The sequence below is a fragment of the Neodiprion fabricii genome, chromosome 4 (genome assembly GCF_021155785.1).
Source record: "Neodiprion fabricii isolate iyNeoFabr1 chromosome 4, iyNeoFabr1.1, whole genome shotgun sequence".
NCBI lineage: Eukaryota > Metazoa > Arthropoda > Insecta > Hymenoptera > Diprionidae > Neodiprion > Neodiprion fabricii.
Window position 1 is genome coordinate 13,367,959 of NC_060242.1, and position 23,870 is coordinate 13,391,828.

General features: G+C 41.4%; 1 protein-coding gene across 1 annotated transcript; it reads left to right on the forward strand.

The window, feature by feature from the left end:
* Positions 1–1,067: 1,067 nt before the first annotated feature.
* On the forward strand, positions 1,068–20,596 carry LOC124179509. Its single transcript, XM_046563981.1, has 3 exons — positions 1,068–1,319; positions 1,621–2,515; positions 20,493–20,596. The coding sequence occupies exons 1-2, from the start codon at positions 1,127–1,129 to the stop codon at positions 2,508–2,510; spliced, it is 1,083 nt and encodes a 360-aa protein (XP_046419937.1). The 5' UTR covers positions 1,068–1,126; the 3' UTR covers positions 2,511–2,515; positions 20,493–20,596.
* Positions 20,597–23,870: the final 3,274 nt, after the last annotated feature.

Here is a 23,870-nt window from a genome sequence, read left to right on the forward strand (position 1 = left end):
GTAGGATTTCCAATTTGTGGATTGTCCATTATAGAAAGCGCGATGATCTCAACACGTCATGTCGGGGTGAAGCCTCGGAAAGGCGGAGAGGATGTAGGATTTCCAATTTGTGGATTGTCCATTACAGAAAGCGCGATGATCTCAACACGTCCGGTCAATTCGCTTGCTTTTCCGTGACTGTCGATTTCATCCAAGCGTTGTTATAAACAATTCATTTGTTTGTTCTATATTCAAAGCATGTTGAATAACGCTTGACGCTTGATACGGCGGACTCATTCAAAGTTCAAGTTTCCAATTCACTTGATGATGCATCCTCTTTATTCTTCTCCGACATATATATATATATCATAATTTTGAATTTACTTTTAAAAAAAAAGAAATCTTCAAAAGAAAAATTTTTTTTTTCCAATAATGAAACTTATTCAAAATAAATATAGTTATTGAAAAGATCCTGAATTTTTTTTGATTATTTGCTCACATATTAATTGAAATGAAAATATTATTCATTAAGAAAAATAATTTATTCAATCAATTATTTCCTTTCTTTATTGAATTATTCGACATAATTACCTCCATCTATATTTAATTATATGATTTTATAATATATGCATAAATAAATGTATTTATATTCAATTATATCAATGTATAATATTCAAATATATACATAAATGTATAATCTGATTTTTCATTTAGTCTCAAAAAAAGAGAAATTTGAATAATAAAAAATTTTTTTTCAATCATTAAATTCATTAAAAATTAACATAATTATTCAAAAAATCCTACGTATTCTTCAATTATTTGCTCACATATCAATTGAAATATGAATATTATCCGTTAGGAATGATAATTTATTTAAATGAATTATTTCCTTATTCTATTAAATTATTTAACTTAATTACCTCTATTCATATTCAATTATATTACGCGTCTCGTTCTCGATGATTTTACTTGTAGTAACGTCAGTTACGGCAAATTTCACAGTTTTCAGAGTTTTTTTTTTTTGTGTGTGTGTGTGTGGTCCCCCCTGTCTACCCTCATATCGTTTTGTTGTGCGACATGAACAACGAGTAAGAGTACGAAGAATTCAAATTATAAACAAATTAACAAGAATCCCGAGGACGCAAATATGCTGAAAGAAAAGAAAAGAAAAAGGTCGAGGTCGAGATCTAATGAAAGGAGGAGGAGTGAGGATACGAGGTTTCGAAATATGCAAGCGCAATTGGATCACCTCACTAGCCTTGTTGTCGAGTTGACGCGGAGCATGGCAACGCGTGAACCCACGCCGCCAAAACAAAAAAATGACCAAGATTCCCTCCCAGGTAAGAATTATATAGGTTCTTCACCCCCACCCCTCCCCCGTTGCTTGCTATCTCTTTCTTCTTGCGAACATCGGCATGGAGGAAATTCTCTCAGTAAGACCGAACAAACCTCGACAAGTTCCACACGAGTTTTAGAGGTTTATGTAGCACATCTCGATTAATTCCACACGAATTTCCGAGAAAATGACGGTAAAAAATTGCGTCATCTTCAACAAGAGGATATATCGCCCTGTCAGCGTCAATGAGACAATGACGAACCAATAGGTTATCTCTACCGCCCCCTCCCTTTTTTTATCAACAGATAAACAGAAGGACGGGGAGAATGAAAATATGATGGAAAGTGCCACCGAAACTCCCAACGAGCAAAACCTCTCGCCTGAAACCAACAAGGTATCAGAGGAAGGGGAGATCGATGAGCTCGAGATTCGCGAACGAGCTGCAAGGAAAGAAAATTTTCTGGACTTGCTGGGCGACGACCCAACAGCCTCAAAAGAAATCAAGATTGCGTTCGACGCAGACTTACAGACAAGGTGGAAGAAATGGATGGAAGATGGGTGTCCAGAGGAAACCAAGAGAAAGACTCTTGAAAAATATCCGAGAAAAGCAGAACTGCACACGGAGGCTCCAATGATAAATCCAGAAATCGTTACCACGATGACGGATATAGGGAAAAAACGTGACCAACATTTCGAGTACACGCAAAACTGTGTAGGCTCGGGTATTTCTGCCATTGGGGGAGCGATCTCCATGATTCTTAACCCACCGGAAGACGGGGTTGACGAGCAATTGCTCCTCGAGTACCTCTGTGATGCAGGAAAGCTATTCACCGACGTGCATCACCAGCAAACGGTGGCGAGAAAGTCCTTTATCACGCCAATGCTAAACGAGTCAATGAAACCGATAATCGACGCAGCAAAATCGGATGTATGGCTGTACGGCGAAAAATTCGCTGAGCGGTTAAAGGAGGCAAAAACCGTTGAAAGAGCGTGCGCCGATCTCAAATCGGCGGAAAAACCATCGGACAAGAATAAGACAAGGACCCAGGGAAACTGGAAGCACCCACCTGCGAACTATCGTCAGGTGGGGGGAACTCGAAAACGACCATCAATGAAGTTCAAGCAGAAACCGTACACGGGAAGACCGCAGCCCCGACCGTCGTCACGAACATCGTCACAAACGAGGAGGAAATAAAATCGGTAAGGATCAAAGCGGGCCGTCTAAAACTCTTCACCAAAAAATGGGAAGATATCACGACAGATAAATTTACGCTGCAATGCGTTACAGGATACAGAATCCCCTTTACGTTTCACCCGACTTAAACAATTCCTCCTAAAGAACCGCCTAGGTCAGCATATGAGGAGAAGCTCTTAAAAAGTAGCATAGATGAATTACTCTATATTGAGGCAATAGAAGAGTGCGGAAGTTGCGAAGAGCAGTTTCTTTCGTCGTATTTCCTCGTGCCCAAGCCGGACGGGTCAAACAGATTCATAATTAATCTGAAAAAAGTAGTGTATATATGCCGGTTCTAACTCAAAGATGGCGGCGCTCCCCCCTAGTTCCCCCCTAGCTCCCCCCTAGCTCCCCCCCAGCCCCCCCCCCCCCCGGTCATTTTCGTCGGCTATTCCCATAGGATCACACACACACACACACACACACACACAATAATTCCTGTCGAGACTTGTTTGGCGCCGGAAAGCCGCACATAAATCAGATAAGGCAAGAACCCGCTAGATCTATTGAAAAAATTCCAGGAAATGACCCCTGAAGGAAGGTTTAAAATGACGTTTTGAATGCTTTAAAAATTTTTTTATTTAACACCAATTACATTTAGTTTTCTTATTGTATTCTCAATTATCTTATTCTAAATTTTAACGAGTAAAATTATACATATTATTTTCAATATCCATATTAATTAAACATATTGTTATTCCAAAATTGACTTAAACCAATTTTTTAACAGTACCACTGATCGGATTATATTCAACAATGCGATCATGCAAGATCATGCAGTAGGCAGAAGTGTGTGGTGGGAACGTAGTGCTAGAGTCAAATTCCAATCGAATGTCCACAGGTCCAGTTTTCAATGTTTCGTTCTGCTTGGAGCAATCGATGACGATAAGGGGAGCTTGGTTTATAAATTCACGCCTCGATAGCAAAGGCTCAGCTTCTTTGTTGTAGTAGCTCATTTGAAACCGAACATACATATCATAGAGAATGGCGTATTGATTATTGTATATATCAATATTCATATTTCCGTAGGGATAGCACTGTGAGTTGAGGAAGAGTTTTACATCTCTGATCCGACAATGATCAAATACGCCAGCATTTTTCAGCGGCTCGTTTCTCCTTGCAGTTTGAAATCCTAGAATGACATATCTCGGCTTCTCAAGCTGCGTCGATGTCTTGACGGACCATATATGCCGCGTTGTTGACGGGAGCATCGGATACACGTACGTTTCCCAAAAACGAAAACTCATGGATATGGCCGGATCCTTGGTGATGTAGTTGAGTAGCTGGATTTTCGGTTTATCAGCCAGTTTGATGTAGGGCAACAACCACTCGATTTTATTCAGGGTGATTTTAAAGTTTTCCGTCGCCGAGCTCTGAATCACAGCATTCAAATCAGTGTTGGAACGTGTGAGAATTAACTCGTGTCTAGCGTTGACGATGACTCGACGATAATCTTCGGCGAAGCCTAGCACATAATTTAACGGCAAGACAACATCGAAATTTCCAGCGGCATCGGTTAGGTCCTTATCCCCACTCAACCACCCGGTATTCTCCAGACTATATTGCTGGCCTGGAGTCAAGGATACGTAACCCTTCATGGTGCTGGTGATGCCGACATTTTTATTCCGATCAATCTCTACACCGTTCAACTCGTAGCGAATTTCCTCGAACAAATGACAAACGGCCATATTGATCAATTTCGTAACCGTCACCGCAGCCACACCATCATCCTTTGTGATTTTTCCGTGAATGTGTAGAGAGCTTTTACTGGGCAGTAGACACAAGTCTTGATGTTGAACAACAATATGGATTTCATCGTTGTTCTGGAAGGTGGATGATGCAAACGGTTGATGAGCATGAATCTCAGAGTGCGCGATCGATTCGTCGAATACCACAGGTTTCTGTATTCTTATTATTTCTTCCATGGTAACACGCACAGGATGCAGCGAACACGAATTTTTATTTTCCAAAATTTCCACGTAATCGAAGACCTAGGCTCTGGAGAAACCGAGCGTTCAGAGGTGTCAGTCTCGTAGGCGGTGTAAACGTTGTCAGAGGTGTCGGGCGACTGACGATTTTTGGCCATGACGTTTGACTTTTATAACTTTTGCCAGACTTTCTCGTCTCAAACACGATTCCCATTATTTGAGCGATTTCAAGTGTAAACGTACAGTAATCGTTTCGCCGCGAAAATTAATCAGCTCGTCGTCTTGATCGACTGTTCTCAGCTGTAAATGATGTATCGACTGTACGGCGATTGGCAGGTAAATGACGTTGGTAGGCACTTCGACAATCTTATATCCGGATGGAACGGTTGGGAAAAATTCGTGAATCGTGTGAGCTCGACGCCCGTTTATGTACGCCCCTGTGGTTATGTTACACTCAACGCGTAAAGTATTAACCTTCAGTATGGCTACGGGTAATTCAGATTTATGAGTAACGTTTCGCGATAGCTCTACCGCCTTAAATCCCAATAATCGGCCGATCGAATCTTTGGGCTTAAAGTCTACCACATGATTGCATGTGACTTCACTGTTCAGCTCGTTGTTGTTAGCTGTCAGACTGAGGGTGATATCGGAGGGTAGCTCCTTATGTAGAAAATTTTCAATATCCTCAATTTCATAGCATCCCGTGGGTATCACGATGCTCTCTCTGCTGTTGTCCGCTCGTTTCAGGTAAAATTTATTACACCTCTCATGAATATTGGGTATTGAATTGAATGTCAGGAACTCGACGAGTCCGAGAACATAGTTCTTCTCTGGTGATAACTCGATTGGGGGGAAATATTGAGCCTCCAGCACGGAGGACGTACCTGACAATGTTAACGTCAACGATTCCGGCATGACTAATGCTTGCTCATGTAACACCCGTCTTTCTATAGTTGTTCGCTGAGAAATTTGAGACACAAGTGGCCGCAAATCACAGTATCATATTCTTGATACCTCTTATGATTGTATTCAACGCTGCCAACACCGAGATACCTCATCAAGTCCTTAGGTGGTTTCAAATCACCGAAACTATCGAAATATACAACATGGTCACCATTTTTCTTGTACGCAACCCAATGTGTCCCCGGTCCGTTTTTATCATCAAGATTAATAATTGCGGATTCTCGCATTTTTGGTCCTGATTTCGGCAGATCATTCCGCATGAAAACACCTCGAAAATGCGAAATTTTCATATTTTTAGCATAGTTGCGTAAATCAATGTTGGTGAGAGCTCGGTGTGGCAGCTTTACTAGTTTTTTGCCGGACGTAAGTACAGGCCCATTCCGCTGCGGTAGGGTCGCAGGTATAATCCCTTACCCAAAGCAATCGCCTCCATTGTTGCATTGTGCCGTTTGGCCTCTTTCAACTGATGTTTGTTGGCACTAGCTTCGTTGACAGCTTTAGCTATACCCGCAGCACCACCCGCAAGAGCCCCAGTAGCGCTTAGACCGGCCAGAATTGGAATGAGAAACGGTAGGATGCCGCCAATTTTATCAGGCACAGGTATAACGCGAGGCATACGAATATTCTTCCCAGTCCCACGCGCGGCCGCACGAGCACCCGCCAACGCCGACTCGATGGCTTTATAACCCGGTCGCATGGCGACCTTTGCTGCCGTGATGATGGATTTAAGATTCACAGTTCTCTTCCGCTGTTTACTCTTTCCGTCAGTTCCAGATTTCTTCTTCGCAGCCACTCCAAGTTTCGGCCGCTTTGCAGCTAAGCCCATTCCGAGTTTAGATTTAGCTTTCATGGTGTTGGTGACTCCCCAGGCTACCGCCTTTTCACCCACACTAGCGTCCTTGGCCAAGACGCGATTCCACGCCTTCTCAGCGAGCGCTTTGTCGGCAAGATTTCTCGCTGCGGTATCGCGATTCTTTGCGTATGCAATGTCGTGGTCTTTACACGCGGCATCCAGCGGATTGATCCCCAAATCTCCACGAGCCAACCTCTTGGTCAATTTCGTTCCAGGTCCGCAGTACTGATACCCTGGCACATGCAATTCAACTGGGAGATGATTGATGATTTTATTTAACAAACCACCACCGCGTTTTTTCCGTGTGCACATCCTCATAGTCAGGCAACAACTAACGTGACTTCTATAAAAGGCGGAATTTATATACCGTCATCTCAGTTTTCGTTGTCATGCTAACGAAGCATCATGAGATTTCAAGATCAGCCCGACAAACTACCTATCGCAAATTTCGATAAAATGGTTCGACGTGGTAAGAGGAAGATAGAAAAACGACATGGAAAATTGCTGCCAAATACCGTGAGAGCAATTTTTTGCGGACCATCCAATTGCGGTAAAACTAACGCTCTTCTCGCACTCATCACCCACAGCAATGGATTGCGATTCGAAAATGTCTATGTCTATTCGAAATCTCTCATCCAACCAAAGTATCAATTTTTGCAAAAGTTACTAGAACCTGTGCAGGGAGTGGGTTATTTCCCGTTTCACGAGAACGATGAGGTTGTAAAACCGGAAGATGCTCGCCCCAACTCTGTTATGATTTTCGACGATGTGGCTTGTGAAAAGCAGGATAATATCAGAGCATACTTCAGCATGGGCAGGCATTGCGACATCGATAGCTTTTATCTAAGTCAAACGTACGCGCGCATTCCAAAACACCTAGTGCGTGACAATGCAAACTTATTGGTGCTATTTCGGCAGGATGATATGAATCTGAAACATATCTACAACGATCATGTGAACACGGACATGACGTATCAGCAATTTAAAGACTTGTGCTCAGCATGCTGGAATGATGACAATTACAGTTTTACCGTAATTGACAAGGATAGCGAAATCAATGGGGGGCGATATAGGAAGGGGTTTGACTGCTTTATAAGCATAAACTAACATAAACTTGCACAGTTTCGTTGCAACAATCGAGCCTGCAACATGGAGAGTGCCAAGATTCGTAAGCATAGCGATACATTGAGTGAAATATCAAAAGCATCCGATGTCATACGGCTGAAGCATAAGATGCTCAAGTTGGACAAGGACACGACCGAACAGGTTATGGGAGAGGTATTCAAGCCTTTAGTAACATTGCTGCAAAAATTGGTGGATACTTCAAAGCTGCAGCAGCAGCATATTAAACGTGAAATTAAAACGGAACTACCGGATGTGACAATGGAAAAAGAAGAGGAAAAAGATGACGAGAGTGCCGGGGATGATGATGATGATGATGAGGAGGATGAGGATATGGATGTGGGGAATTTCATGGATGTAAATGATAAAACACTGAAGTTTGGTGAAATTTCTACTACAAGTACACCGGTGAAGAAAACAACGGATTCCACAGCACAATATTTAAAAATGTTCAGCTCAAGTAAAAAGAGGGATTTGGATACTACATACGGCGTTCGAAAGTTGACAAGCGGTATGATGATTGGCGATACACCGATCAATTTCACTGATAATCTGGTCAATGTGGGGAATAAAAGCTATGAAAGAACACCTGGATTACTCGAATTACTGTTTAAAAAATCACCCGATGCATCGGTTGTAAATGACGCGGACAAGAATAATTATATAAAAATTGTAACGACGACAAATGCGCATCGAAAACGTTACCAAGCCGATGGAAGTCTTCGAGATGATTTAAAAAGTGCAAAGTATAGAAATTTCATTGCACAACACGTTGGCTCGCCGAAAAAATCAGGTAAAGGCTTACCCGACTATAAGATTGCGCGAAAGGAGGGGCAAGATGTCGATTACGTCTACTGGGATGATCCAAATGAAATTGTAGATCGTCTCCGGCTGCTTATGGCGTCACAGGCTGCAGGCAATACCAGCCATTCCAACGAAATAGTCTCCATTATTGAGGAGTTGCGTGAGGCTGGAATCGTTTATTAGCGGCGTGTAAACACAAAATCATCATTTGTTCAGCGACCGTCCAGTGATGAGCATAGACATATTCGGGCGACACTCGGAGCGTGGTGGGGGCAAAAAATTTATTCGAGGGCCTCCGGGTGTTGGATTCAAAATCACCAGCGACAATCAGTATGATTTGGACGGTAAACGATTGTGTAACATAGCTGATCCGCAGCACTCCACCGACGCCGTTTCCTTAAAAGTTCTCAATACCGCTTTACAGTCTATGGCTGTGGATATTGTGGATACTTTTCAATCAAATTTTGAGAGTTTCGCACATAATCACAACGAGGAGTTGAAACAGCTACGCATAAATAACAAAATCATTGAAAATACGTTGAATCGCATCAAACATATTGGGGAGCAGGCAACACCAACGTTGGGACAGACCAGCAGGGAATTAGTATCGATTGAGGAACCAGAGTGGTTGGACAGCAATTCGAAAAATTGATAGGTGAAGAGTTGGGAACAATGAAGACTGCCATAGCTGCCGAACTTCACAGACAGGCTCGACGCAACTATCCGCGCCGATTCGTAGATGTACGCAGACTGGATGAGACCTGGCAAGCTGATCTCGTCGATATGACCGCATACAGCTCGTGCAACAAGGGATACAAATACCTACTAACAATCATCGATATATTTTCCAAGTACGCGTGGGCGGTGCCGATAAAGTCCAAGAGTGGGAAAGATGTTGCCGCTGCTATGAAATCTGTACTGATCCAGAGTCGTATACCTACACATCTGCACGTTGATCGTGGCAAAGAGTTTTACAACAGCGAATTCAAAGCCCTCGTGAAGCATCACAATATCAACATGTATTCGACATTTAGCAACTTAAAGGCGTCGATATGCGAACGTTTCAATCGAACATTGAAGAATAAAATGTGGAAGCGGTTTACTCTCCAAGGATCGTACGAGTGGATTAATATTTTGGATGATTTAATGAAGTCCTACAACAACACCAAACATCGCACGATTCGGATGAAACCGGTGGATGTTAGCACGGAGAATGAAAAACAGCTGTATCGTAGCGTGTACAAGCCTCGGCAAATCAAACGAAGCGATCGAGCGCGGAAATTCAGTGTAGGCGATCGAGTTCGAATCAGCAAGTACAAGAATGTATTTGAAAAAGGCTATACACCCAATTGGACGACTGAAATATTCACCGTGAGTGAGGTGAAAAATACCAATCCACCCGCCTACAAACTTACCGATTATCAAGATCATCCCATCGAGGGGGGCTTCTACGAGGAAGAGCTCGCCAAAGTGAAATATCCCAACGGCTACCTTGTGGAGAAAGTATTACGCAAGCGGGGGAATCTGTTCTATGTGAAGTGGTTGGGTTTTGATAGTTCGCACAATAGTTGGATAAATAAAACAGACATGTAACATAATTTGTATGTATTTTCCGAATTACAATAAAAGATTTTGAATATACAAATATTTCCACTTTTTATCTCCCTTGTGCGTACATGTGCCATACTCTGTACTACGAAAATAATAATAATAATAATAATAAAAATAATAGTGATAATAATAATGATAATATGCAATTTTTGCCATACGATTATTACACATTTTATTTTTTGGAAAACTTTTTTTCATTTTCTGAAAACTTTTTTTCGTTTTCTGAAAACGTTTTTTCATTTTCTGGAAACTTTTTTTCGTTTTCAGAAAACTTTTTTTCATTTTCTGAAAACTTTTTTTACGTGTTAATCAAATGGGAAAAAAGTTTTCTGAAAACTTTTTTTCATTTTCAGAAAACTTTTTTTCGTTTTCTGAAAAGTTTTTTTCATTTTCTGAAAAGTTTTTTTCGTTTCCTGAAAATTTTTTTTCATTTTCTGAAAACTTTTCTCGTGGTAAGCAAATAAATATGAATAATTGCTTGATATATCAATAATAAATAAATAAACAATTGTTGAGTATATGAATTCGCATTTACATCAATTCTATGTCTACAGTTTATCCTATAGCTATTGGGGGGCTGGGACAAACCCCCAAGGTACGGTGTCAGTCTGTCCAGGTATCAATTGCCGCTTGTCATCCTGCCAACTCAGTGCCAATTTTTTTTGTACGATCGTGCTTACTTCGTGTTTTTTGCTGCGTATTAAACACTGTGGAAGAGTCAACTCTCGATAAGCCGTCAGACAGCGCTTATAATCATCAAACGTGATGCTATTTATCGATGAATTTCTTACACCCTTGGCACGCTTACTCACTTTTACGCCACTGTCATATTTTTCCCTATCCTCACCCATCGTAGTAAATGTGTACAGCTTTGCTCGCAGTCCCACAAACTCTGTCATAATTTTACCATTATTTTCATCCTTCATTAGCCCTAGTTGTTTTTTGTTTTTAAGGGGAATACCATACACATTGTCGGGCGGATAGTCAGAGGTGTCAAACATTGTATCTACATCACGTTTGATGATATCGTAGATATTAGGCACATTGAATTGATAAATAAGGCTGTCTGTGTCGGTATACATCAATTTAGCCTGTTTATTCGAAAAGTTGGTTTTAATATAATTATAGTGGAAGTCGTAGAGAAAGATTTTTGACAGATCTAGAATTGATGCGCCGACGTAAATAGGTTTGGCGAAGTGAACTTTGACACGATTCATTTCAATGATAACCATATCAGTGTCAAATACGGTGCAGCTGTGAAAGTTTGCTCGGGCAATAAGCGTTCTCGCGCCACCTTTTCCCTCCCATTTTGTAACCAATTTAACATCTTTATGATTTCGCACATTCTCCATAGTCTTGCCGAACACAGCGTTATTCATGAGTTTGTAAAAGTTTTTCTCAAATTCATTCCTAGATTGCTTACGCATGTCTGTATTGAGCGTGATGTAAGGCTCGAGCCATGGAGATTGCGCAAACTTCAAAATTCTATGCACTTTCGTTAATTTCAATCCTAAACTCAAACACTGTTTCAAATTTCTATAGTGCAATATATACTTTGTTTTGGGGTGAAGGGTGGTCGCGAGTTTGGCATTTTTACTACCTGGAGGAGTAAAATGTTCGGGACAAAGAGGTAAGTCTATGTGATCCCCGTGGAGTTCTACAGGGTAGTCCAAATCTACCTCCAGAAAGTAGCCGATCGGTGAATCGTCCGGATGGTTCGTTATATCGATGTGCTGATACTCCCACTCGAACGAACCGATTGGTAAATGCACGCTCATAGCTGCGCCGTACAGGTTATTCACGTCAAAATACATGAGATACGATTCCGCTTTGTTTGGATCAAAATCTATTCCCATGAATCTATTATTGGCCCGAGCGTGTCGATTAGAACATTGCGCTACGCCGCCTCGAATGGCTCTTTCAATAAATAATACCATTTCAGGGTTGTCTAAAAGTTGCAAATTTACATTAGTATGCTTGAGCATCGCGTCAAAAGCAAGCCCCGGTGTAGTGTAGTAGTGCAACGGATCTAAATTGTATGTTTTGAAGCAGCTAGCGCGGAAATTTTCGAAAATATCGGGAAGCAAAAGAACATCGGTCTTTAAATATAAATCTGAGTAGCCCCCCAATGACTCTAAATGGAATTCCCTCCAAACAGTTTTCGCGTGCTCGTAATCGGTGTCTGAAATATTTGCATCGCAGAGGTGCGAGTAGAAATGCTTCTTTGCAGGTAATCGCGGTTCATCGAGTTTCCCCCAACAATCGACGTATTCATAGGGAAAAACGCCTTTGCGGGTCATCAAACTGAACTGAGTCGGGTTATTATAAAATTTACGTGTTATGCGTTTATCGGTATCGGTCAAATATTTGGAAAGTTCATCGATACTGCTAGCCATAAATCGAAACGAATCGATGAATCTCAAGTGCATCATTGTTCCATCGACGCGTTTCGTGAAGGATATGTATTTTTCCTTATTTATGGGTAGCAGTGTAATTTTACCGGGAAAAGTTGACGCGAGAGATTTTATTAAAAAGTGAGAATCGTAACCGGACAAATTGTGGAAAACTATTGGAATTGTGTGCGACTCTCTGAAATTCAAATTACACCGATTATGAGCAGGACCACGATATTTACCCGTGAAGTGACAGTGATCGTAACACTTTTTCTCCTCAGGGGTAAACGGTTTTTCACAAATATAACAATTCTTTGCGTGCATGTGACGATCGCGTTGCACTTGGGTAAGAGACTCCATCGGAATTATGTTTTTGATGCGTGACTCTACTTGAATTGATAAATCTTTAAGCTGTTTCATAAACCAATCTATGCAATCGACACCGCGTTTACCGTGAAACTCCGATAAAGTCTCATCGTACGCGCAATGTACATAGTACGCTACACTGTGCGGGATATGCTTTTGAATTTCACAAGTCTTACGAGTTTCAAATTCATCCACAGGTTCAGGGATTAATATACATTCGAGATCGGCGTATACGACAAATGGAACGGTGCCTTTGTTTTGAAAATTGGAAAATACTAAATCTTTACACTTGGGAAACTCCATGCGTACTTTATTTAGCGTAATACAATCTTGTCGATGATTGTCGTAGGCATGTTTCACGCTAAAGTGGCACAAACAATTGTCACATAAAAACATTTTGTGTTCATGAACGGACAATTGTTTGCTCACCAATCGGGAAAGATCTTTAATCCAAGCAAAATGGAATCTCGGTGCAAACTCGCCAGTCATATCGTCTTCCGGATTACTCTCAACCATTAGAAGATGGATCGTGTCAGTGTTTACGCTATGCAAATTTTTACTCAAATAAATTGGCACGATGACGCTTTTATTTGATTTTGCATGATGCGAAAAAGTTTGAGATTCTATTCCATATACATTGATGCGCAAATTATTTAATCTCTCAAGCTTTTTCACATCATGTAGAGTAGCAGGGAATTTGATACCTGTACAGTCCAACTCGGAAATATATCGATGATAACGGCTAGTCCTATCGGCGTTGATCTTGACCGGGTGGAGGGCTGCTATGACGGACCAGAGAAGGCATCTTTCGTCCTCGTTCCTCACGTTCACCACCGCTCTCTTCCGTTGAATGTCTTGGGGCAGCTCGACGAATGTTGAAGCCCCGGCGGCGAGAGGCTGATAGCGATTGATATTTACAGTGAGGTTAAGGATCTCAATCATACTCCAGCCGGAATCGCGTTGCTCGAAATCTTCCACCTTTGACTGCAGATCATCCCGTGCACGTATAAACCAACCATTTATATCGCTTGATGGGAGGAGAATCGCCACGTTGGAGGTGTTGAAACTCTTAACTTCAGTGGAAATCTATTCGTGCTTGGCATTTTCGAATTTGCACGATAATATGATGTTAACCTTCACATTTCCCTCCTCGCGCAGTATCAGCTCCAACTTCTCGGTGACGACGCGCTGCACATCGTCCAGAAAGGCGTCCAAATTTTTATGACGGAGATTTGTGACAACCCCCGTTCTGATTCGGCTGGCAAAAGCGCTATCCACGTCGTCCCATTGTACACCCGCAGGAGTACCGATATTTCCACCCGTCACCATTGTGCGCTGCTGCAACTGCTTGATCTTCGTCACCCAAGATTGCAGGAGTGCGATCGTATGTTGGATCCGTATTTTCGCACCAACGGTTGTTCCTCGTTGTATGGAAATATCGCGCAGAACTTGGATATTCGCAATTCCAATATCAGTCCAATGATTGATGATGGCGTCATTCTCTTCTCCGGGTGGTTGCTCTCTCAGCAAATTGTACGTCCTCTCCATCTGCTCCGCAAGTCCCATATACGCTTCGACTGCCATGACTTTGACGTTGATATAAGCTGAACTTTGTATAACTTTTTTGACTTGCACGTATCGTGTAAGACTGACGAGTCTGCATCGGATGTTTGAGCTTATATGTATATAGACCGATAGATCGCAAGAATTTGGGAACTGTGCGCACTGCGTTCTGCGCATATCAGAGGGTAAAATGACGTCAGAGATGCGGTGCGCACTGCGTTCTGCGCATATCGGAGAGTAAAATGACGTCAGAGATGCGGTGCGCACTGCGTTCTGCGCATATCGGAGAGTAAAATGACGTCAGAGATGCGGTGCGCACTGCGTTCTGCGCATATCGGAGAGTAAAATGACGTCAGAGATGTGGTGCGCACTGCGTTCTGCGCATCTCGGAGGGGAAAATGACGTCAGAGCCGACTGGGCCCACCCTTTATCCGACCGGCCATCCCTAAATTTTTGAGTTTTATTGCTCTCCCGGCTCTGCAGAGAAGATGAAATTCATGTAAAAAATGAGGTCAGAGGCGACGGGGTCCGCAGTCCCCCTCCGGCCATCCTTAAATTTGGGTTTTATGAGTCGTTAAGCAGCGTGAGCCATGTGGTGGGAAAAAAATCGGTCAACGAAAAGCGAGTGGCGAACAGTGTTTGGTGTCAGAAAAATCTTATCTTGCCCGCTCTTCACCGGATGGTATGTGCACATGCAGTTTTGGGGTTTTACGACTCTTGATAGCGAGCAAGTCCGAGCCTGCACATCCCCAACCATATCAGCGCGGGGTATGCAATGGAAAGCTGGCGAGCTCTTGAGAAAATTTTCTCCTAGCTTATACCGCCTCCCCCGCGTTACTCTTTCGTCGAAAAATCGGTCAACGAAAAGCGAGTGGCGAACAGTGTTTGGTGTTAGAAAAATCTTATCTTGCCCGCTTTTCATCACCCTCCCGACTCTGCAGAGAAGATGAAATTCATGTAAAAAATGGCGTCAGAGGCGACGGGGTCCGCAGTCCCCCTCCCACCATCCCTAAATTTTTGGGTTTTATGAGTCGTTAAGCAGCGTGAGCCATGTGGTGGGAAAAATCGGTCAACGAAAAGCGAGTGGTGAACAGTGTTTGGTGTCAGAAAAATCTTATCTTGCCCGATCTTCACCGGATGGTATGTGCACATGCAGTTTTGGGGTTTTACGACTCTTGATAGCGAGCAAGTTCGAGCCTGCACATCCCCAACCATATTAGCGTGGGGTATGCAATGGAAAGCAGGCGAGCTCTTGAGAAAATTTTCTCCTAGCTTATATCGCCTCCCCCGCGTCACTCTTTCGTCCCTATGTCACGTGATGCGTGCTCTACGAATGATTGGCCGGCTGGGTTTTGCTCGGTGGGGGGCGGGTGCGAGTCCTTTAGTATTTATTCGAACAGTGGTTTGAAAACTTCTCTAGTAATTTTGAAAAATCCTTCGTGTCAAAACAGACGTTTTTGATAAAGTGAGCTGTGACAAAGAAAAAAATCGGTGTTCATTGGAAAAATCTCAAGACTTCAACGAGTTTATATTTTTTGTGAGTACTTTATAGAATACACATATATATGTATATGGTGCTACGCCAATCCTCTTACGATACTGTGAATGTTGATTTGAATTCCGTAATGATTATCGCATTTGATTAGTATGTTAACAAAAGTTTTTTTCGATTTGTTTTAACTTTTCTGTATTCCCTATCATCGTATCCATAAAAATTCTGGAAAAATTTTAGAATCATATCGAAAAAATATGAACGGACAGAAAAGGGGGCCATCAGACTCCCCACCTCATTCACCACCACGATCGCCCACATATAAGCGGGTATGCAGAGGGGCGGGTTATTATGAGGAGGATGATGATGATGAATTGACAGATAGTGATGCTGATAGGCTAATTATCGACCCCGAGCATCATCTCGAATCATCATCATCATCGAGTGATGTGGAGGATGAGGAGGAGGAGGAGGAGGGGGAGGAGGAAGCAGAGGTGGAGGATGTTTGGAATGGCGGTGATGATAATGACAGACGCTTTCAATTCGCTTTACTTCTGGTTCAGATTGATGAAATCCGCGAAATCCTGGGAGACATAGATAGGGCTGACGATGATGGATATTTTTCGGACGAGGATTGGTGAGTAGCACCACATTAAAATAAAATTCTAGTATCTTCCACACCTTCTCCGTATCACTCATTTTGAATAGGTGGAAACTTTTTTGAATTGGAGATTTATCATGCATATAAATGATGAGTGCAGCAGCATCAACTTTTCTATTTCGGCTTGCTCTTTTTACAGATTTTTCATCGCGAATCAATTTTGGGAAGAATGTCATCTCATTCGAGTGATGATAACGACGAGTGGTCGAGCATTGATTGGGGCGAGGATGAGGAGGCTGAGGAAGAGATAATTATAGGCTTTTCCGAAGCAACACGCGAGTTCTCGTTGGAGGAGCTTCGGGAACTCGTTGAGGATGCGCGAGCTGCTCGAGTGAGACCAAACAGCCAATATTATATAAATTACGGTGATATATGTATGCAAATAATTGTAGAAAAATGGGCGAATGAAACTATTGTAATAATTATAGATGATGAAAATAGCGATGATGATGATAATGTTAACGAGCAGGATAGCGATAATGATTTTATGGATGATTTCGAGGAATAAACCACGCAAAAATTCATAATTATTGATTATATATTTTTTCACAAGTAAAAATTCATAACATTTACATTTTGTATGAGGAGAATGGGTAAAAGTTATAAAGATATATATTTGTAATGTATCCTATTTCTAGATTATAATTTTATCGAATAGTAAATTTTTTTAATTCTATGTATAAGCTATGATATAATTGACATTAATTCTATCGAATATTCTACATATAAACGCGAATATATTTTTTTTAATTCTATGTATAAGCTATGATATAATTGACATTAATTCTATCGAATATTCTACATATAAACGCGAATATATTTGTATATATCGTAATAAATTCTATTGTTATTTTGGTAAATATTGTCCATATTATCTATACACACGATTGCAAGCTAAACAGTCTTTAATTAGAGGATTCGGTCCATCCACGATATCGCCATCGGGTCCTGGTGTATAATGTATGCTACATCTGCGGAACCTTGCGACGGCGTGGTCCATTTTCATATTCTCTGGTAGTTTATCCCACACATCATTGATGGAGTTTGATGCGAACGTGCAGATAAATTCTTTTGGTAAAAAAGCTATATCCTCGGACATCATTCCCCTTAAACCATCCAATTCTTTGTACAGACGGAAGGATTTCTCGAGGGAGCTGGTACACTCCTTCGAATACCAACTCCTTAGTCGCTGCACATTTTCAAAGGCGCAATTGTATGCCGGGATGTATTCAGAGTTGTCATCATACCACATTGAGCCTGGCGCTGCTGCTTGCTGGAGGTTATTCGCTGGAGAGTATCCATGGTTCGCGTCGTGCCACGATGCCGCTTCCATATACCTCAATTTTTCCAGTGCAGGGGGTATGATATGCAAATCTTCCATATTAATAACCCTCGTTGTACCATCGACGATCTCCGTCAGCCATGCTTTCTTCTCCGCCCCTTTGACGTATACGTAACACGCATTTTCAACCATTTTTCTCACAATCTTCGTCACATCCTCGTGAGATTTGTTGCCTGCGTTCCATGATATTCCATGGTGATTGCGCGTCAACCATACATTGGTAGCTCTACATTCAAGTGGTAGGCTTGCCAAATCATAGGGCGGCTTGAAAATGATGTAATCCAGACCCGACCCGTTTACATTCACGACTGCGACTTCCTTGGGTACAAACTTCATGTTATGACCGATAAAACATTGCACGTCTAGGATCATCGCCATGTTGAGGAGTGGGAATGTTGCGCTCGATTATATACTGACGGATTGTATGTGGAAGACTGACTATTCCATCTCCAGCACACCCGCTTTTACCCCCTCGTGGATGAATTTTGTGGAAGTAGAGGGGGGTCGCATAGTTCATTTAAGGCGCATAACTGCATGAAAATTCGAACTTGTTGAATTCTCCACCAAGGTATTTCATTTGCAGACGATTTTCTCCGGCCATGCTACACATTTCAGTCAGCTGACTGGAATCTTCTTGTAGAACTCTTGCGATTCTCGGCGGTAAGAAGACGTTGTATTCTCCATCGATTGTCGCCAGAACACGTACCCCGAATTTTGTTTTGACCAGTCGTAACCCGATGACGTCATACACTCCCCCAATTTCGAGTTCCGACATCTTCTTGGTTGGCAGATTCTCCAGGCGGCTGACGTGGTTAACTTTTGCTAGATCCATCGCGTTTCGAGGTTATTTCACGAGCGAGAACAGTTCACAATGAGAATACGATGAGAACAGAGTGACGATCACGATAGACGTACGCTTTATATACCACCCACCCCCACTACAATTTTTCCATTGGACAAGTCTCGACACGCATATTGTGCAAGGAATTTTTATGGGGACCACTCCCCCACTATCCCAGATTGGTTTAAGTGCATTGTCGGCACTATCTCAAAGAGCAATTTCCTGGAATTTTTTCGATAGATCTAGCGGGTTCTTACCTTATCTGATTTATGTGCGGCTTTCCGGCGTCAAACAAGTCTCGACAGGAATTATTGTGTGTGTGTGTGTGTGTGTGTGTGATCCTATGGGAATAGCCGCCGAAAATGACCGGGGGGGGGGGTGCGCCGCGGGTCGGGGGGGGGGGGGGTGCACGTGGGGAGACGGCGCGCCGCGAGTCGGGGGGGGGGGGGGGGGCTGGGGGGAGCTAGGGGGGAGCTAGGGGGGAGCTAGGGGGGAACTAGGGGGGAGCGCCGCCATCTTTGAGTTAGAACCGGCATATATACACTACTGAAAAATCTAAACAAGTTTATAGAAGCGCCCCATTTCAAAATGGAGGACATCCGAACTGCACAAAACTTACTATCGAAGCATGATTTCATGGCAAAAATAGATTTGATGGACGCGTACTATCAAATACCTCTTTATGAACCGCACAGAAAATTCCTAAGATTTTCGTTCCAAGGAAAATTGTTTCAATTTAAATGTCTCCCATTCGGTCTGAATACGAGCCCATTTACGTTCACAAAGATTATGAGATCGGTTTTTCAGTCAACTAAGAAATCAAGGCATCCTTTCTGTCATATATATTGACGATATTCTACTGATTAATCAGTCATATGAAAATTGTATGAAAGACATTGCAAAAACAAAGACTTGTTTAGAGCGGCTCGGTTTTTTATTATTAACGAGAAAAAAAGTACACTAGTTCCAACCCAGCGCTGCGGATTTCTTGGTTTGATTATTGACTCAGTAGAATATAGACTGGAATTACCACAGGAAAAGAAAGAAAAAATTTGCAAAATGCTCAAACCTTTTATGGAAAAGACCACACACAAAATTCGCGAATTAGCAAGTCTCCTCGGTACACTCAACGCCGCAACCCCGGCAGTAGCGTATAGTTTAACGTATTGTAAAAGACTAGAAAAAAAAAAAAAAATTCTTCGCCCTGATAGCAAGCGATATTGATTACGAAGGGAAAGTAACAATTAACGAAAGAGATCGGGAAGATTTAGTGTGGTGGAAAACGAATGTTAGCAAGGGCTTTAGTAAGATCGGAACAAAAAAATTCGCCCTAGAGATTAGCTCAGACGCCTCACTGACGGGTTGGGGTGCCCACAGTGAGGACAGAAGTACGCACGGTTTTTGGGAAAAAAGTCATGAAAAATATAGCATAAACTACCTCGAGCTCCTGGCAGCGAGATATGCATTGCAATGTTTTGCTTCAAATCTGTCGAACTGTGAAATACTGCTCCGTATCGATAACACGACCGCTGTATCTTATGTCAATAGAGCGGGGGGGATACAATTACCCCACCTGAGCGAGCTAGCTAGGAACATTTGGAAATGGTGTGAGTCGAGACAACTTTGGGTGTTTGCATCATACATACCGTCGGGAGAAAACGTAGAGGCAGACAGAGCCTCAAGAATTAAAAATATAGACATAGAGTGGGAGATTTCGAATAAATTCTTCTCAAAAATAGAATCAAAATTCGGGCCCTTCTCGATCGATTTGTTCGCCTCAAACGCGAACAAAAAATGTGAAAGATTCTGCTCTAGATTCCCACAGCCGAACACAGAAACAGTCGACGCATTTACCATTCTCTGGATCATCATAGAAAAAGCCGAATGCACCATAATTGTACCACACTGGCCATCTCAAGCGTGGTATCCGCTATTCGTAGAATTACAAGTCTCGGACTCATTAATCCTTCCCCCTAAAATTGGAATGCTGTCATCTCCTTGCAGGAAGAAGACTCATCCTCTAGCTGCGAGGCTGTCGCTGGAGGCAGCAAACATATCCGGAAAGCTTTTCAGAAAAGAGGACTAGATGCCCGGGCTGTGGAGGTGATGATGAGCTCGATAGCTCCTTCAACAATGAAACAATATCAAAGCTCTCTACGGCGATGGAGAGAATTTAGTAAAAATAACGGAGTCGACATGTACCAGGCGGGCAGTACACAAGTAATACAATTTCTTACAAAAAGATATCACGAAGGAGCGGGTTATGGGACACTGTGTTCCGACAGATCGGCGATTGCATTAATTTCATCACACGAAATCGGCAAAAGCGAACTGATCTCTCGTTTTCTCCGAGGAGTTTATAGGAAGAAACCCGCAAAGCCTCGCTACGACACTACATGGGATGTAGCACCAGTCCTCAACTACATCGAGAAAATGCCGGCAATGCAAAATCTTTCGCTCAAGGAAAACACAGAAAAAATCGCAACCTCGCTGGCTTTGGTTACGGCGCATAGGCTACAAACATTAGCCTTAATAAAAACAGAAAATATAGTAATAAGCACAGCGGGAATCATTATTAAGATTCCCGATATCATAAAAACATCAAGGCCAGGCAAAAGTCAACCAGAATTTTTCCTCCCCCTTTTTCAAAGACAGGCCGAAACTATGTGCAGCCACCGCGATTATAGAGTATTTGGAGCATACAAGGGACTTGAGAGGAGCGCTCAACAAGAACCTGTTAATCGCCACAAAAAAGCCTCACTACGATGCATCGGCACAGACCATCGGACACTGGATCAAAAATTTACTAAAAAGGGCCGGCGTGAATACAGAACAATTCACAGCCTACAGTACACGACACGCGGCCGTTTCAGCGGCTCTACGTAAGGGCGTGGATGTAGGGACAATCAGAAGAACGGCAGGATGGTCGGAACGCTCGCAAGTTTTCGCGAGATTCTACAATAAGCCAATTCAAACTGAAACAAATCACTTTGTATCGACCATCTTACAAAAATAAAAAATAAAGAATAGCTATCACGACAGCGCTAAATGTCTACAAGTAAAATCATCGAGAACGAGACGCGTAATATAATTAATCGATCAAACGAGCCCGCCGAAGGCGGGCGAAGTTCGATCGCAATTATATGAAGCGTCTCGTTCGAAGATGATCCTCCCACCTTACCCCGCAAGAGACACCAAAATTCTCATATACCCCGGATCATCGTCATGAAAGCTATACCTTAAAAACTTTTTTATTTCATCTCTAAAACATATGAGGGTAGTCAGGGGTGACCACACACACACACAAAAAAAAAAAAAAAAAACTCTGAAACCTGTGAAATTTGCCGCAACTGACGTTACTACAAGTAAAATCATCTTCGAACGAGACGCTTCATATGATTGCGATCGAACTTCGCCCGCCTTCGGTGGGCTCGTTTGATCGATTAATTATATTGATGTATCATATATATATTAATAAATGTATTTATATTCGATTATAATAATGTATAATATACAAATATATATATATATATATATATATATATTATGATTTTTAATTTACTATTACAAAAAGAGAAATTTGAAAAAAAAACAATTTTTTTAAAATAATCAAATTCATTAAAAATAAATATAATTATTAAAAAAATCCTATATATTTTTTAATTATTTGCTCACATAATAATTAAGATATAAATATTATCCGTCAGGAAAAATAATTCATTTAAATCAATTATTTCCTTATCTTATTAAATTACTAGGGGCTTCGCCCCTGCGCGCTTCGCGCGCCAACCCCATCTCGGCGCTACGCGCCTCGGGCACTCGGCGCTGCGCGCCTCGTTGTTCGGCGCTTCGCGCCCCACTATTTCCTTACGCATTGTCTAGTAGACAGGCGAATTCCTTCATGTTGATTTGATGACAGGTCTGCACTTGCTGTCCACTTCAATTCCTTCTGTGCTTACTTTTCTTTTTTTCATCAATCTAAGCTTCCATTCGTTGGTTGAAAATTGGTGTTCCTTCTCTATTGATATCGATCTATCTCCTTGACTTGCTGAATTATTTTTGCTACCGCTCTGCCCGTTATTCTCCAAAATCACCTTCTTCATAATATTTTTTTCTCTATATTTGCGTTGCTGTTCATTCCGCAAAACACCTCTTTCTCTTGTGGTCAACATCGATCCTGGTCGTCCTCTTACCTGGTTATACGAATATTTGATGGATATTATTCTATGGCTTATTTGGTTCTTCGCACTTACAATTTTATTTTCCTCTTTCTTTTGTGATACTTCTGACCATCCACCATCTTCATCGCCTTGTCTGCTGCTTGAAACTCCTCCTTTCTCCATTGTCATCGTAAATCCTGGCTGTCCTTTTGACTGTTTGGTGATATATTTAGATTTACTATTATTTGATTGTTACTTTTCATACTTATTACTCACTATCTGAATTTTATTTTGGTTCTGCAAGACATCTAAGTGTCCACTGTCTCCGTCGCCGGTGAAGAGTAGCGAGAATTGTGTTTCATTTTGTGATCCGATCCGGTGTGGATGAATTTGTTCTTCGCGATACACGATTAAACATATCTTAAAAATTTCCGCAGTTGCATATATTGTATTTTTATTCATATGTGATTTGTAATCACCAGGTGACCTAATCACAGCACCGTTTGACTCATTACCTGTGATAAAACCCGCAAATGTAGACCAATTATCCACTATATTTGAAACGATACTCAGTCTCACCTCTGCGTGTCGATCTTGAGTGCCGTATACACAATACGCCAACACGCGAAAAAGACAATTCCCGTCGGGAATCATGTTGATAATTTTCGTTTGCATGTTCATTTTTTGCGCGTCAGAAACAGATACCTATAAATATATTTGTCAAAGACTGTCATAAACAGCCGATGACAGCTGTCAAAGGGTTTGCTAGATGCTTTTTGTTTTGTTTTCGGGATCTCACCCCACCGCCAATTTCATGCGTATACTATTGTTATTATAATCTTTTTTTTACTATTGTTATTATAATCTTTTTCTACGTTCACTTGTTTGAAACTTTTTTATTAGATAGAGAGATTTAACTCAATTACCTCCATTTATATTCAATTATATCAATTTATAATATACATATATATACATATATACATACATAATAATATATATATATATATATATATATATATATATATATATATATATATATTATAATTTTAAATTTACTTCTGAAAAAAAAAGAAATTTTTGAGGAACAAATTTTTTTTTCGATAATTAAATTTATTAAAAATAAATATGGTTATTGAAAAGATCCTGCATATTTTTCAATTATTTGCTCACATATTAATTAAAATAAAAATATTATTCATTAGGAAAAATAATTCATTTCAAT

What these genes read in the sequence shown, in the direction of transcription:
- LOC124179509 (XM_046563981.1), top strand. Translation starts at nt 1,127, where the DNA reads ATGCTGAAAGAAAAGAAAAGAAAAAGGTCGAGGTCGAGATCTAATGAA. An exon ending in TGACCAAGATTCCCTCCCAG is followed by an intron (nt 1,320 to 1,620) that starts GTAAGAATTATA and finishes TTTTATCAACAG; the next exon opens with ATAAACAGAAGGACGGGGAG.